The 14999-nt window shown below is 45.2% G+C and overlaps 7 protein-coding genes across 7 annotated transcripts; 2 read left to right on the plus strand and 5 right to left on the minus strand.

Moving 5' to 3' along the window:
* Positions 1–545: 545 nt before the first annotated feature.
* Positions 546–1139, plus strand: AGABI2DRAFT_178022 (hypothetical protein; the record flags this gene model as incomplete). The annotated part of the gene is made up of 1 exon (XM_006460411.1): positions 546–1139. The coding sequence occupies one exon, from the start codon at positions 546–548 to the stop codon at positions 1137–1139; it is 594 nt and encodes a 197-aa protein (XP_006460474.1).
* Positions 1140–1498: 359 nt separating this feature from the next.
* Positions 1499–3022, minus strand: AGABI2DRAFT_150403 (hypothetical protein; the record flags this gene model as incomplete). The annotated part of the gene is made up of 9 exons (XM_006460412.1): positions 1499–1527; positions 1587–1633; positions 1838–1940; positions 1987–2017; positions 2070–2186; positions 2284–2447; positions 2494–2658; positions 2717–2776; positions 2899–3022. The coding sequence occupies 9 exons, from the start codon at positions 3020–3022 to the stop codon at positions 1499–1501; spliced, it is 840 nt and encodes a 279-aa protein (XP_006460475.1).
* A 37-nt stretch (positions 3023–3059) lies between these two features.
* AGABI2DRAFT_192172 (hypothetical protein) lies at positions 3060–5684 on the minus strand. Its single transcript, XM_006460413.1, has 14 exons — positions 5552–5684; positions 5451–5495; positions 5252–5401; positions 4821–5199; positions 4651–4759; positions 4534–4587; positions 4309–4483; positions 4159–4249; positions 4001–4107; positions 3738–3942; positions 3538–3688; positions 3327–3484; positions 3252–3265; positions 3060–3199 (listed from the first exon to the last, which is right to left on the minus strand). Exons 1-14 carry the CDS (start codon positions 5632–5634, stop codon positions 3163–3165), a joined length of 1758 nt encoding a protein of 585 aa, XP_006460476.1. The 5' UTR covers positions 5635–5684; the 3' UTR covers positions 3060–3162.
* Positions 5685–6366: 682 nt separating this feature from the next.
* On the minus strand, positions 6367–8714 carry AGABI2DRAFT_142700 (hypothetical protein; the record flags this gene model as incomplete). The annotated part of the gene is made up of 10 exons (XM_006460414.1): positions 6367–6519; positions 6700–6781; positions 6878–6957; positions 7015–7105; positions 7166–7340; positions 7406–7459; positions 7510–7618; positions 7669–8002; positions 8089–8241; positions 8575–8714. 10 exons carry the CDS (start codon positions 8712–8714, stop codon positions 6367–6369), a joined length of 1371 nt encoding a protein of 456 aa, XP_006460477.1.
* Positions 8715–8976: 262 nt separating this feature from the next.
* On the minus strand, positions 8977–11588 carry AGABI2DRAFT_203545 (hypothetical protein). Its single transcript, XM_006460415.1, has 14 exons — positions 11484–11588; positions 11392–11436; positions 11186–11338; positions 10752–11124; positions 10592–10700; positions 10481–10534; positions 10239–10416; positions 10089–10179; positions 9934–10040; positions 9655–9859; positions 9450–9600; positions 9234–9391; positions 9169–9182; positions 8977–9117 (listed from the first exon to the last, which is right to left on the minus strand). The coding sequence occupies exons 1-14, from the start codon at positions 11570–11572 to the stop codon at positions 9081–9083; spliced, it is 1764 nt and encodes a 587-aa protein (XP_006460478.1). The 5' UTR covers positions 11573–11588; the 3' UTR covers positions 8977–9080.
* A 205-nt stretch (positions 11589–11793) lies between these two features.
* On the minus strand, positions 11794–12824 carry AGABI2DRAFT_192176 (hypothetical protein). The gene is made up of 4 exons (XM_006460416.1): positions 12628–12824; positions 12053–12569; positions 11969–11996; positions 11794–11907 (listed from the first exon to the last, which is right to left on the minus strand). The coding sequence occupies exons 1-2, from the start codon at positions 12818–12820 to the stop codon at positions 12109–12111; spliced, it is 654 nt and encodes a 217-aa protein (XP_006460479.1). The 5' UTR covers positions 12821–12824; the 3' UTR covers positions 11794–11907; positions 11969–11996; positions 12053–12108.
* A 139-nt stretch (positions 12825–12963) lies between these two features.
* AGABI2DRAFT_184925 (hypothetical protein) lies at positions 12964–14748 on the plus strand (the record flags this gene model as incomplete). Its single annotated transcript, XM_006460417.1, has 3 exons — positions 12964–13435; positions 13486–14311; positions 14380–14748. The coding sequence occupies 3 exons, from the start codon at positions 12964–12966 to the stop codon at positions 14630–14632; spliced, it is 1551 nt and encodes a 516-aa protein (XP_006460480.1). The 3' UTR covers positions 14633–14748.
* Positions 14749–14999: the final 251 nt, after the last annotated feature.

Here is a 14999-nt window from a genome sequence, read left to right on the forward strand (position 1 = left end):
GGACGTCATTAATACGGTTTACGTATACAATACTCCAGCCACCTTAAACGATTCTTAGGAAGACATTTAAGCAATTCAATAGACAAGGAGATAAAAACTCGAAATTTGCACACTATAATTACAAAAGAGTATTTATAGGTCAGAAGATGCAAAGAATCTTTCATGACATAAGGGAAATCGGCAATAACATTCGGGGATTAGTCTGACAGCTGACGGTCCTGATTGGGCTGAAATGCTCAATCTGACGGGCCCTATTATCAGGGTTTTCCAGGAAGGTCAATCTCAGATCTGCGAATAAAGTATTCACAGATGAACCATTCAATTTTATTCAGAACATTTGTGGCTCCACAATAATAACTGGTGCCTGGGTGATAAGCTCGGTAGATGGATTTATAAACTGACCGTGCCCAAATTGCATTTTTGTTACTACTTCCCGCCATCCACGACTTCAATTGCATCCCTTCCTTGAAACTCGTTCCTGTAAGTGAGAGTTACTCTCCATCTAGTCAAGTTCAGCAGGCGCCATACTGACGAGGAAGCCAAGAATGATACCCCCAACGCCCCGTTCACGCCCCAAAGACCTCCCTGACGATCTTAATGCCACGACGGTCGACATCATGTTTGGCCGTCATGAAATCTACCCCTCTCCACTATTATTCGAAGAGAGGGCAGAAATTAGAAGGAACATAGACCATTCCTTAAAGTATCAACACTTTCCCCACGTTGTTGTCACGCCTGTCGCAACGACCAGTAAGAAAGACTTATATCCTGAAGGGCGGGCGACAGCCATCAAGGACAATGGCAGTCCATTCAGCCTCACGTTTCCGGAGGCTGACCATCCAGCCACCAACCCTCCACTTTCAGCTATGGATATCTCGACTCCTGGACCGTGGCGAAATATTGTGATTTCGCAGAAACCGGCTGGCGGTTTTGTTACTTGTGGTGATGTCCAGAGAGAAGTAGTCCGATGGATACGGGAGACGGCTGATCAAGAAGAGGGAGATGACGGCAGTATGCCCTGGTCCGCAATCGAGACGATCTATTTCCCTGATGGCACGGACGTTCAAGTGGAACTTTGGCGGTGGAGAGGTTTAAAGAGACGGGATCGCGAAAACGACGCTTGGGAGATGTTTCTGTGAGAACAAGGGATATTCACATATTCGATTCATTTCCCAGAAACTGCCGCTTGATCTACGCTGTGCTGTATCACTGTAGACCACGAATAAGGCCGTCCTCATTGTGTTTGATTCGACCTCGTGTATCTCAACAGCATTGCAATTTTTTTCGAGTGTACGGGCCTTACCGACTGACGGCGTGTTTCAATCATTGGAGTAATCCATTCACATTAGCTCGGTTTCCTGGTTCAAACGTAGGGAGTGAGTTGTGTTTGTTCCTATAAGCGCCCATAACATATGACGTCAATCTCATCTGGAATCTGGTTCTATGATGGCAGATGAGTCTGGACCATGAAGACCAGATGCCAGAGAATGCTTGTGTATCAAACACCAGTGGTCTTAAATAAGTACCCTGTCAAGAAGTGGAGCAGTTCAATACCAATGTAAGCATGATTAATGTCGGATTAGTACCTCTGGCCAGTTCAAATGCAGCGAATGTGCTACCTGCGGCCGGAATGCTGCAAAATATTAGCGTCAGAGAATTTTAGCTTGATGACGTGGGTTACCTTCTCAGGACTGTCAAAGAATGATCAGTTCATGGTATATCAAGACGTCACCAGCATGGATCACTCACGGCAAGGCGACAAGCCACGGAATAAGCCGGCCACACTGAATCTTTTGTGAGCGATCCTGAATTGACGAAGTTCCGACCAGTAACAAACCTTCCGGCTTCAACTACGACAGCGCGAAGCTCCCGAATGATGTATTGGATGGGAGAACCCTGAGGTGGCTCAGCCCGGAGTTGAACGCGAGATTTGACAACGTCTGGGTGAAGATGAGATGTCTATCTGTCATTGGAAAATCGACTTGCCTAATGGATAACAGGCTAGCCAATACGCAATCTACGGTGCAGGTATGAGCATTATGCACGGCGTATTTAGCATGCGAACTTACTCCACCCATCGAGCCTGATGCCAAAAGTGCCCATACGGGTATATCGTCTCCGTACTTCTTGGCAAAAGTACGTTTCGAAAATTCGAATCCTATTATTGAAATGTGAGAAAAATTTGCCTATGACGCAAACTTCAAAGCCTTGCCGGTATAAAAACTGTTGCATTTCCGATCATTAGCGAATCATCCCGGAATGCAGCCTATCAACCAAATGGACATACCCCGCATAGGCGGGGATTTCACGGGCGAGTGTGACCCAAAAACCACGCATAATACCTTGACGAAAACCCCAATCCCTCCACATATCCCTCACAACAACTTTAAGTCGCTTATCGGTAGGCGCACCATATTGCGCTTGCATTCTGACCTTGAACATCTCGACTACGCTCCCGTTAGATAAAGCAATGAAATTGAAGAACGTACGCACCCGGACTAGACAATATTGTATTCGCTGCACCCGCCATAGCGCCGGCTGCTGCTATTTCTTTTAATGATAGTTGGGGATAGGGTGAGATTAGCCGTTTAGAAGACCCATAAGCGGCAAACAAGAGAGAGTTGACACCGGCTATGCCAATAAGTGGGCTTAACATCCCTACAAAGGTGGAAAGATATTAGACTGATTGATGAAGCACATGATCCCTTGTAGCCACCTTTGTAAAGAGCAAAGAAGCCCTCCTTTCGCATTGTTTGTGCCAAGATGTCCATTGGGCCTTTCTAAAGATGACGTCGACAAACTTAAATGGGCAATGTCGTTAAAGCACGCACAAACATATCCTCTATAATGCGGAATCCCATTTGTTATCTTGTTACCGGGATGGAGAAAGAAACTCACTTGAAGCAGTCTGAGCCCGTGTTTTGATCGTGTCCATTGGCTGTCCAACCAAGACTTGAGCAGCACCACCAATACTTCCTGCAATTAGCTCATTAATGGTTGCTTGAGTGCTATGAGACGACATGATTGAAGTTTGTGATAGAGCTCGAGGGGCGGTGTTATAATGTTCGGGATCATTGGCAACGTTGACGCGATTTAGCGTTCCCACGAGGCAAGTTATCATTGGAATACATGTACAAATACAACCAAAATATCTGTCGAATATCATATGTCCGTGTCGTATATGATTTCTGCAGGACCCCTGGAAAGAATTCTCATTAACAATCTTGATGCAAATTGGCTGGACGACAAACCTCTTTTCTACCCCCTGGATTCCGAGGCATATCAGTATCACGGCATTCTCGACAATTTGAAAGCGCGCAACCCACGTTTTCGTTCCATGCTATCTGCGCCTTCAACTCCGTGCACCCGAACAGGATTATAATGTCTATAACAACCTCGAGGTACGTTCCTTGTGGTCCAAAACAGAGAGCCATCGGGATATCCGTTAAATCGGCCTTGACTGTGCACGACTCGCGGTAGCTTTCTATGATTGCAGAAAGAGATAAGAAATTAAACGACGGTCAAAAAAAATATTACCTGGCTCGTTGTCCATGAACTGATACTTCTCTATAGACTGCTTTCCTCGATAACATAGAATTTGCTTTACCATCGTTCTCAAAAAAAGTGGGTTAGGCCCGCCTCTTGTATAAGAACAACGGAATTCTTGCGTCTCTGATACCTGAGTGTTCTGCAACTATGGATTGAATGTTGGTTCCTTTAGATAACTAAGAAATCACCTTTTGAAGGATCACACTGAACGCGTCCGGAATCGCCATCTCCCCGGAATATGCTCGTTTGAGTTGCTGGATACGCTTTCTATGCTCAGCGAGGCTAGGGTCGAATGGAACAACAACACTCGTGCCATAGGCAAGGCGGGTGACTCTTGAACGAACAGATCGATCTACGATACCAGCGATGGCCCCGTCTGCCACCACTTTATTACTAAAGTGGTCGGAGTCAGGATTATTGTCAATTCTTGGCTACAACGAAAAACTCTTACACCTGATCGTCCGGTCTGAACACTTTGAGACCTTGTGGTTCTAGCTCCTCTTTCACTCTCTTGAATAAGTAGTCACTCGCTGCGAAACCGCCAACGAGAAAAACGTTCTTGCGGAGTATCAGAATCAAGACCTGGTGTTCAGAGGAGCTACTACTAACCGAGATAGATCTTAGAGCTATTTGGCGCTGGGCTAGAACACTATTGACAATGCACTTGACCGAAGGTTCGAAGAATGAGGCAACATCTTTTCTGCGTGAAGTTCAGCATTTTCCGGATCGATGGAAATGATTCGAAAGGTGATCACTCACCCAGCCAAGCGTAGCTTCCCCGAAGTTATTCCCAGCTTGGTGTCCCTCTCACGAACGGATCCAAAGCGAATATAATTTGGATCGGCCGGATTGCGGAACTCACATTTCGTTTTTCTATCAAAGTATCGTTCCATATCTGGGATGTCACCCAGAAACTTTGATCGCTTCAAAAAATCTGCAGGTAGCTGGTAAGTCCCTCCCGTGCAAGTAGATAAGTAGACGCACCATGAAGATATTCCTTAGCAGCTTTTGTGACGAATATGGAACCCTTCAAATGACCTAGATACTGAAATTGAGGACTGGAGACACGAGCCTGAGTCGGCGCATTTTTTGTGCACTTACACTGGGACTCTGCAATCTCCTCGAAATCCTTCCCGCCTGATTTTGCCGCGTAGGCACTAATATCGAGGGTGCCCCCACCAGCGTCAACAATGGTGATTCCACTTCCTTCCTTTTTAGTGAAAGAGGGAAAAGTTTAGTAAAGTGTCTAATCCAGTGCAGCATTTACTCACCTGTATATCTTCGGTCATCAAACCTTTTTCAATGCATCTGTTTAAACTAGCTTCTCCTTCAGTGATGAAGGTGAGCTTGTTTCGCCCATGTGAACACCGGGAGATAAGCCCGGCCTTCTCAGCTGCCTGCCTCATTAAAGCTTGTTGTTGGCCTTCCCATCCGTTCGGGTGGGGAAGTATATAATGGATTTCAGCATCTTCCAAGATACTACTTCCAATACCTGGATGCCTTTCTTGTATATATTGCTTGGCACAATCGTTGAGATACTTGAGGAAATCGGAAAGGACTTCGACCACAGTCTTCTTGAATGGTAAAGGTTTTACAAATTCTGTCGCCGCTGCGAATTCTGGAGTATTTGGGCGCAGGTGTAGCTTGAACCTGGGGAACATGAATAATGTGTATAGAGCTGCATCGGACCTAAACGTCATACCATTCCACCTTTTCCCATTCCTCTTCCTCCGCAATCATTTCTATACCATCTCGATCCGCTTCTGCTCCTATAGCTCGAACCAAACCATCTTTATCGTAGAAGATGATTGATGGTATTTTCGCATTTGCAACAGTCGCATGGCCCGGAAAACTTGAGTCGTGTCAGACTGCAAAAATCATGGTTGTTGTAGTCACTCAACCTTGTTACCCCCATAATGACTGGTACTTTGCCTGGGTCGAGAATGCTGGTCAAACCATCAGCTACTTTTCGTCAACTTCATTCGCTTGATCAGTTCGTTACCTGTAGGATATTCCACTAAAAGTAGTTCCTACGTCGAAAGCAAGTAGTAATTTGCGTGGACCTGAATGCCTCGCCCTTGACATGTTCACGGATGAAGTAGAATGACTGTTTGTCGATGGGTGGAAGTCGCTTTTATGAAAGCTAAGCGCAAAAGGGTCAGAGGACACGTTGTAAACGTATTGCAAGGAAGGACTGCGGTGAGCTTTTCTGATCGATCCACGACTTCCAGCTGATTCTAGAAGCTAATAAGCTCATGAGAAACAATTATAGCCTCAGCGGCAATTGAAATTTGGCACAGTTATTCATATCGGAGTTGACTCGCGCCGCTTCCGAATGCGCGCTGACGCATGTTCAACATTGTGCATTGAGAGATGATTTCAATTGGTAGCTATAGAAGAGGCATATCTGAACGCATAACCAGGAAGAGAACAACAACTTCAGCGCTCATTCAGAGATTGGTATCATATATAATACGAGCTGGTCCCCTATGAAATGTCATAAGTATCTCAGTGGGTGCAGCATAAAAGAACTTAAACCTTTTCTCTTCTCCCTGTAATACCAGTCAGCTAACAGTACAACGAGGAGGCAAGGCATTTACGTACCTTTTCAATCCATGCGATGTGAGCCTTCAATTTTCCAACATCAGTAGACAATACAACGTCAAACTCGATTTCATAATACGAGCCGCCCGGTTCAGAACGAAGCGGTATATGAGTATCCCCGAGGTATGCTCTGACAGTACAAAGCTTTTGGTAGTTATCTGGAAGACAAATTAAATCAAATTCAGAATGATTGATTTATTAAAGGTAAAGGTATCATGACGAGCCTGGGTCATTATCCATATATTGATACTCAACCGCATTCAAGTCTCCACGGTAGCATATAATATCTTCTTCTAAATGTAGCAGGCCAGCCCGTTTTGTGCTTTTGTGGGAAATTCTCGTACGAAATTCTTGCGTTTCCGATACCTGTACATTCTTCATTTGGAGTGTCATATATCCATGCTACTACATGATAGTAAGACCCCTTACCCGCTCTATGATCACATTAAATGTGTCCGGTATGGCTAGATAACCTGAAGGTAACTGGAGACAATTCTGCCTTCGGCACCTGTGCTCAGCAATTTTTTTATTATATCGGGTAGGTACTTTTATCCCCAGCGGATACCGCGAAACTCGATTTCTATTAGCTCCGGCAAGAATACCCGAGATGGCGCCGTCAGCAACAGCTCTGTCATTGATTCAAGAAGTGACATGAGAAATTGGATTTAATTATTTGGAAAAGGGCACCAGAGCTTACACTCGCCGTAACGGCCTGTGAACGCACAACCCATGGGACTGCAGTTCATCTTTGACTCTTTGGTAAAGATAATCACTGGCCGCAAACCCACCCACTAAAAAAACATGCTTTTCCATCAATGGGTTAATGGATCAAGATACCCCCGAGTATTCGCAATAGCTCACGGAGATTGCCTTGCGTGCAACACTACATTGGGTCAAGACACCATCAACAATGCGTTCCACAGAAGGCTCGAAGAAAGACGCCACATCTGTCCTGTATTTTTCTGTTGAGCAACATCGCCAAGTATATCAAATAAGGGTAAGAAAGGTATACCCTTCGAGGCGCAGTTTGCCGGCTATGATTTTACAATTATCATCACGATCACGGACGGAACCGAAGCGAATATATTGAGGCATCCTCGGATCACGGAAGGTATATTTCGTCGCTTTGTCAAAGTATTGTTTCATGCAAGGTATATCTTCACGAAACTTGCTATCTTTCAGAAAGTCTGGTGTGCGGAGTAGAGGGCCAGTAAGTGGTATAAAAGTCTAATAGCGGACAGGTCGAACGTACTCCGGAGATAGTCTTCAAAAGCATTTGTCACAGAGGTGGATCCTTTGAAATGACCTGGTTTATGTTCAGGCTGAATTCAAGCGTTAGGAAATAGCGTGGCTTACATTGTGCTTCTGCAATTTCCTCGAATTTATCACTCTTTATGTTGCGTGCATAGGCGCTGATGTCAATGGTACCTGAGCCTGCGTGGACAAGTAAGATGCCTTGATCATCCTAGGGAAGCTTTGTCAACTATCATTGCAAATGCAAACCTAGTCACTCACGATTACTGCCTCCGTTTCTTCCATGCAACAGTATAATCTTGCTTCCCCTTCAGTGATGAACGAAAGTTGGTTTCTGCTTCGGGGCCATACGAGGCCAGCATTCTGTGCTGCTTCCCTCATTAGAGTATGCTGTGTCCCACCCCAGCCATTGGGATGCGACAAGATGTAATGAATTTCCCTTCCATCCCATACATCACTCCCAATACCAGGATGAACTTCTTGAATGTACTGTTCGGCGCATGTTTTCAAATACTTCAGGAAGTCAGATAAGACCTCGACCACTGTTTTCCCCAGAGGTAGAGATTTTAGGTGACCAGCGCTAGCTTCAAGGTCGCTGGATTTCGGGCGCAGATGCAATTTAAACCTTTTATAATCGAATAGAATTAGAGACCAGATAACGAGGAGAACGAGGTTACCGACCATTCGACTTTGTGCCAATTTTCTTCGTCGGCCGTCACCTCGACATTGTCTCCTTCAGCCTCGGCACCCACAGCGCGAACTTTACCATTCTTGTCGTAATATATAATTGAGGGCAATTTCGCAGTGCCGCCAGCCATTTCCTGTCCCGGAAACCTTCAAAAGGCTGAGGGTCAGAGCTGCATAAAGTTGTTACTGAGGCAGTAGCTCAACTTGTGCACACCCTGAATCTCAGGCTTCTTGCCCGGATTGAGGATGCTGAAGGACTAATCAATTACTTACACGCTACACCGCATTGAAGGTGGTTACCTATACGATATCCTACTGTAAGTGGTTCCTACATCGAACGCGATGAGCAATGTTTCTTCACAACCCTGATAATTGTCCTGAAGATGCATGGTTGGCAGAAGTAAGTGATCGTTTGTTCCGAACTGTCAGAGACGGCTTTAGTAACCTTTGGAGCGTGGGACCGGCCCGGACACAACTTACGATGCAGGATCAGATGATTTGATAGCGAGATCCGTAACACGTAACAAAGCTTTGAATACTGTTTTTATTCCACTAAAAGTAGTTCCTACGTTGAAAGCAAGAATTAATTTGCGTGGACCAGAATGTCTCGCCCTTGACATGTTCGTGGATGAAGTAGGATGACTGTTTGTCAATGGGTGGAAGTCGCTTTTATGATAGCTAAGCGCAAAAGGGTCAGAAGACACGTTGTAAATGTATTGCAAGGAAGGACTGCGGTGAGCTTTTCTGATCGACCCATGATTTCCAGCTGATTCTAGAAGCTAATAAGCTCATGAGAAACAATTATAGCCTCAGCAGCAATTGAAAATTGGCAGCCATTCATATCGGAGCTGACTCGCGCCGCTTCCGAATGAGCACTGACGCATGTTCAATATTGTATATTGAGAGATGTTTTCGATTGGTACTAGCTATAGAAGAGGCATATATGAACGCAAAACCAGGAAGAGAGTAACGACTCCAGCGCTCAATCAGAGATTGGTATCATATATGATCCGAGCTGGTCCCCTATGAAATGCCATAAGTATTTCAGCAGGTGCTGCATAAAAGAACTTGAACCTTTTCTCTTCTCCCTGTAATGCCAGTCAGCTAGTAGTCTAGTGAGTAGGCAAGGCATTACTTACCTTTTCAATCCATGCAATTTGAGCCTTCAGCTCCGTAACACCAAAGAGCAGTACAATGTCAACCTCAATCTCATAAAACGAGCCGCCTGATCCGGAACGAAGCGGCATATGAATATCTCCAAGGTATGCTTTAACCGTGCAAAGCTTGTGATAGTTTCCTCAAAATGAATCAACATCAAATTCAAAACGATTGTTTTACTAAAGAAATAGACGAACCTGGGTCATTATCCATAAATTGACACTCATCTGCATTCAAATTTCCACGGTAGCATATGATGTCTTCCTCTAAATGTAGCAGGGCGGACCGTTTCGTGCTTTTGTGGGTCAAACTCGAACGAAACTCTTGTGTATCCGATACTTGTACATTCTTTATTGGAAGTGTCAAAAATCCATGCCACGACGTAACAACAAGATTCCTCACCCGTTTTATGATCACCTCAAATGTGTCAGGGATTGCTAGATAGCCTGAAGGTAACTGAAGACTTTTCAGTCTTCTGCGCCTATGTTCCGGAAGTTTTTTGTTATATCGGGTATATATTTTGACCCCGGACGAGTACCTCGAAACCCGAGTTCTAACAGGATTGTCGAGGACACCCAAAATAGCACCATCAGCAACAACTTTGTTGCTGATCCAAGATGTGATATGAGGAATTCGAATCAATTCGACTCAACCGTTCGGAAAAGGGACGTCAGGGCTTACATTTGCGCATCCGGTCTGTAAACACGCAGCCCATGGGGCTCCAGATCATCTTCGACTCTTTTGAAAAGATAGTCGTTGGCCGCAAATCCTCCAACTAGAAAAACATGCTTTTCCAGTGATGAGCGTACGACATACAAGAGTGTTGAATAGCTCACGGAGATTGGCGTGTGGGCGATGCTACGTTGGGCCAAGATACCATCAACAATGCACTTTATGGAAGGTTCAAAGAAAGAAGCGACATCTGTTCTATACTTGTTTTTGAGCAATGTGGTCGAGTAGATCAAATATATGGAGGAAAGGCACACCCTTCAAGACGCAGTTTGCCAGCCGTGATCTTATATTTAGGATCTTTATCACGGGCAGATCCGAATCGAATGAAAAGAGGATCACTTGGATCACGAAAGGCACATTTCGTCGATTTGTCGAAGTAGTGTTTCATCTGAGGGATATCTGCGTAATACTTGTTACTTTTCGGCAGGTAACCTGATGTGTGGAAAGACAAGGGCCAGTAAGTGATGTCTAAATATAGCGGAGAGGTTAAACACACTCTGCAGATAGGCTTCGGCGCCCTCCGATACAAAGATGGAACCTTTGAAATGGCCTGGTTTGTGCAAATATTCGAGCTAAGGACCAAGGACCAGGGAATGGTGCTACTTACATTGTGCTTCTGCGATTTCAGCGAATTTATCACTGTTACCCTTGCGTGCGTAGGCACTGATGTCAATGGTACCACCGCCGGCATCGACGATCGAGATGCCTTGATCGCCCTAGAGATACGCTGTCAACTATCCCCTACAAATGCAAATTTGACGGCTCACGATTACTGACGGAGTCAATAACTCCTTTTCAATGCAGCGGTTTAAGCTTGCTTCTCCTTCAGTGATGAACGAAAGTTGGTTTCTGCCGTTGGGCGGTACGAGGCTGGCATTCTCTGCCGCTTGTCTCATCAGAGTACGCTGTGGCCCTTCCCATCCATTTGGATGAGATAAAACGTAATGGATCTCCCGTCCGTCCCAGACATCGCTACCAATACCTGGATGGACTTCTTGAATCCATTGTTTCGCACAGGTATTAAGGTATTTCATGAAGTCTGTTAAAACATGTACAACCGTTTTACCCAGAGGTAAAGGTTTTAAGTGACCAGCGCTGGCGTCAATATCACCTAATTTTGGGCACAGATGCAATTTGAACCTCGTGAAATATAACGGATTTTTAGTGGCCAGTCGAAAGCGTGCAGCGAGAGGAAAATTACCATTCAACTTTCACCCAATCTTCTTCTTCAGCCACTATCTCAATGCTATCCCCTTCAGCCTCAGCGCCCACAGCACGCACTCCGCCATCCTGACTGTAATATATAATTGAAGGCAATTTTGCGGTACCACCCGCTACCTCTTGTCCTGGAAAACTAAAGCAGAGTATCAGAGCTGCATCAAGTTGTTACTGCAGAAGTAACTCAACCGATACACGCCCTGTACTTCTGGCTTTTTCCCCGGATCGAGGATGCTGAAGGGCTAATCAATTACTTACATGCTACACCGCAAGGTGATTACCTATACGATATCCCACTGTAAGTGGTTCCTACATCGAACGCGAGGAGTAACTTTCGGTCAGAACCCTGGTAACTCCCTCGAGAGGGCATGATGGGCAGGAGCAGGTGATCGTTGATTCTGAGCTACTACAAACGTGGCGTTGGTTATGGCATTATGTTAAGCGTGGGACACAACTTACTACAGCGATCAGATGATTCGATAATTACAGGATCAAGGCTTTGATTACTTTTTTTCTTTTCTTTTTGAAAAACAAAAAAAGAGCACTAGCCACTCAACCTCTTTCACGGCCTCATCTTTAGGCTCGGTGGATCGAACAATGGCTGTTTGATTTGGCAGGTGTTGTATGTCCAACCTCACGACCCCGCGAAAGCAACAGTTGGTTTAGTATGCGTTCGCAATTGGGGCCCCGCCCTCGCTAAACCCACTGCAGCGAAAGTCGAACTAATCATTACTGTTATTGTGGATTTCATATCACATGTACATACGTTATATCGAGCAGAAGCCCCCCTAAGCCTGAATTCATAACGATAACTCGAATATGAATCCACACGGGTATTGAGAGTACTTACATGTGTGAGTTCCCGTAGAGAGGCGCCAGCTCGCGAGACTCGAAATGCTGAGCGAGTTATTTCTCGACGCGTTCAAGCAATATACCTTCTAGGATATCCGTCTGCTTCGATAGACCCTGGCAATTCATGGCTATTATCTCCAGCATAAGTTCATGCCAGGCCTCTGGCACTTCCTTCACTATGACCGGAATAGTATTCCCCGAGTTTGGACCGAATGCCAGGAGCTTATGCAGTTCGCATACTCTTTCCTGGACTTTTTTAAGATTCTCCGGTGCCAACTTTGAAAATGGCTCGTAATTCTCGCAAAAAGTCGAGACAATCCTGGGAGTCACTGGCATGATATCAAACTTTGAGATTTCGGTTACAAAATCTTTTATTTCGGCAGGCTCTGTAAAGGCGGAGCCACGATATTTGCGGTTGATACGTTGAAGTTCGACGACTTGTGACAAGAGCCTGATGGCAACTTCCTCATGCTTTATCTGCGAGTGCTGGCGATATGCATAGACAACCACGCTCACTAAAAGAACCCATCGTGAGTTTAATTCCTTGTCTGCGGGGGAGAATCGGTGGATTACCATACAACGCGCCGTGTAGAATGCCTCGTAAAATGGACCGGCGAGTTCCGTCTGGCCGATAACGAGCTTTTATCCACCAGGAGTATGGTCGTGCAAGAGGCTTCTGGGAGAAAATTGGGGAGATGTAGCCTCGAGAGGGAATGGATGTGAGTGGCGGGCGCAGACGAAAGGCGAGTTTCGCCAGCATTAGCATCGACCAAGAACAGAACAATGGAATTTAACAATAAAGAGGCAACATAAGGCGTGGGATGATAGCGGAACGCTTAATCACCGGCCCGTCGGACACCGGAACATCATATAATGTAAGTATGTGCGACTTGACTCGGCCCTGCTTCAATGGCGACAATTGACTACATCGACATACCAACTGCCGCAACCCGACTGGACAATCCAGACAACATTCATCCTGCTCACAGGTTCACTACAAATCTCCCAAAACCTGACTCTAGCAATGGACGACACCACCGGTCAGGCTCAGGTTATACAGCGTCAAGCGGTATTGCATCGGCATTAATTCCTCAAATATTCATGGGTTCTATTCCTGCTACTACTTCTGTACCACCTGCCGCGAACAGTAGTGGTACCCCTGTCACTTCGCCAACAACGGCGAATTCTCGTAGAAAGGAGAAAACAACTTTGCTAACATCAAAAGACCCGCTGTCATTACCAATAATGACAAATAATTTTAAACGATTCGTAGCCAAAGTCGGACCGGTATTTTGGTTCCAAGATCGCGTCGAGGAAATTTTATTCTGGAAACGAGGCTGGAAACACACGGCGACTTGGATGGCTCTGTATACCTTTCTCTGTAAGCTCCATGTTGCTGTGCGACAAAAACTAATCCTGACGCTTTAGAAGGTTATTTTCCTCGTATGATTCTATTATTACCGCACGGCATTCTCATTGGAGTGATATTATCCACCTACCCTTATGCCTCTTCAACTACTTCTGATGATGGTGCTTCGCCCGTACCCGCCGCGCAACAATCACCGACAGAAGGTACTGCTGCATGGCAAGCCAACATACAAGCTATCCAAAATCTAATGGGATTTATCTCCGACACAATCACATTTGCACAACCATATGCATACCATCTCTCGCTAACGCCATCGCAGCTCTCATCACCCACAACAACGAAATCGTCTCCATATACACCCCACATACTCACAATACTCGTTGTCACCTTCTTTCCTCTCCTTATTCTAGTCCATTTGCCCGGCTTTCCCATACGCGAGGTTGCACTTTTTGCAGGACTTGCTCCCTTCGTTGTTACGCATCCAAGTGTTCAATCAACTGCAACTTCCTTTCTTTCTGACATCCAAACACAACTCATACCTGGACTTATCTCTCGTTATGATCGCCTTCTCTCCTACCTCATCAACCCGCACATTGCTAAATGGATGTTCTACTCTCCATGGCAAAGCACAATAGAACGTCTAATCGATAACGATCGTCTACCTGACGAAATATGGTCCGCGGAGAAGAAGGAAGTAGAGTTATTTGAGAACGAACGTTACGATAGTGGAAATTCAAACTCTTCCACTTCTCCAACGACGTTGAATTATGGAATGGAATTTTCAAATGAACAAGGATGGAGTAAAACAAATTTAAGACCCGGAGAACGATGTGCTTGGACAAGGGGAAGAGACGGTTGGACCGGAATTGGACCCAACGACGAAATCAGGTCTGTCATACATCAAAAATTCAAATAATCTTCTTTTTATTAATGAATTCTTGTCCAATTTAAATTAGTAGTAACTTAACATTCTCTCTCGCACCGAATTGGTATTTCATCCCAACAGAGGATTGGAGAAGAGATCTGAAGGGAGAGTGGTGTGAAGGAGAGGGCGTGGATGAAGATGGTTGGGCTTACACAAATGACTCATGGGTTATCGCGAGAAATAAACCTTATACAGACGGCGGTGGAAGTGTGACGAGAAGAAGGAGATGGATTAGAAGAGTTTGGTTTGATGAAAAGCGGCGTTCCGACTCTGGAAAGCCTTAAGGAGTAACCTGTTTTTCAGTTGCCTGTAAGACTTCACCCTGGCTATAATCGGTGCACGAACATAATATTTGTACTATGTAATTTACGACAAGCATGATCAAAAGAATACTTGAAGAAGATAAACGATCTCGTTGGCCGTCATTTTTTTACTATCTAACCTCATCCGCCATTGTCCATCAAACGACAACTAAATGTCTCACCGCCAATCCGGAGATTCACCTTGCCTGTTAATCGCTTTCATCTTCAGATTTTCCCTCCATTCTGATATCAAATCCGTATTCTGCCCAATGTTTTCTCAAAGACCCTCCACTTAAGATCTAAGTATGAATGAGCCGCGTCTTCTGTATTAAGAGAATTGGTGGAACAC

Source organism: Agaricus bisporus (genome assembly GCF_000300575.1).
Source record: "Agaricus bisporus var. bisporus H97 unplaced genomic scaffold AGABI2scaffold_4, whole genome shotgun sequence".
Lineage (NCBI taxonomy): Eukaryota > Fungi > Basidiomycota > Agaricomycetes > Agaricales > Agaricaceae > Agaricus > Agaricus bisporus.

Bases quoted from the DNA above. Each gene is read 5' to 3' on its own strand.
- AGABI2DRAFT_192172 (XM_006460413.1), bottom strand. From the start codon at position 5,634: ATGTCAAGGGCGAGGCATTCAGGTCCACGCAAATTACTACTTGCTTTC. The intron at 4,760-4,820 runs GTGAGTAAATGC...TTCACTAAAAAG, and splicing joins TGATGACCGAAGATATACAG to GAAGGAAGTGGAATCACCAT. The intron at 3,943-4,000 runs GTAAGAGTTTTT...CGACCACTTTAG, and splicing joins TTCAGACCGGACGATCAGGT to TAATAAAGTGGTGGCAGACG.
- AGABI2DRAFT_203545 (XM_006460415.1), bottom strand. From the start codon at position 11,572: ATGCCCTCTCGAGGGAGTTACCAGGGTTCTGACCGAAAGTTACTCCTC. The intron at 10,701-10,751 runs GTGAGCCGTCAA...GCGTATCTCTAG, and splicing joins TATTGACTCCGTCAGTAATC to GGCGATCAAGGCATCTCGAT. The intron at 9,860-9,933 runs GTAAGCCCTGAC...ATCTTGGATCAG, and splicing joins TACAGACCGGATGCGCAAAT to CAACAAAGTTGTTGCTGATG.
- AGABI2DRAFT_192176 (XM_006460416.1), bottom strand. From the start codon at position 12,820: ATGCTAATGCTGGCGAAACTCGCCTTTCGTCTGCGCCCGCCACTCACA. The intron at 12,570-12,627 runs GTAATCCACCGA...GGGTTCTTTTAG, and splicing joins TCTACACGGCGCGTTGTATG to TGAGCGTGGTTGTCTATGCA.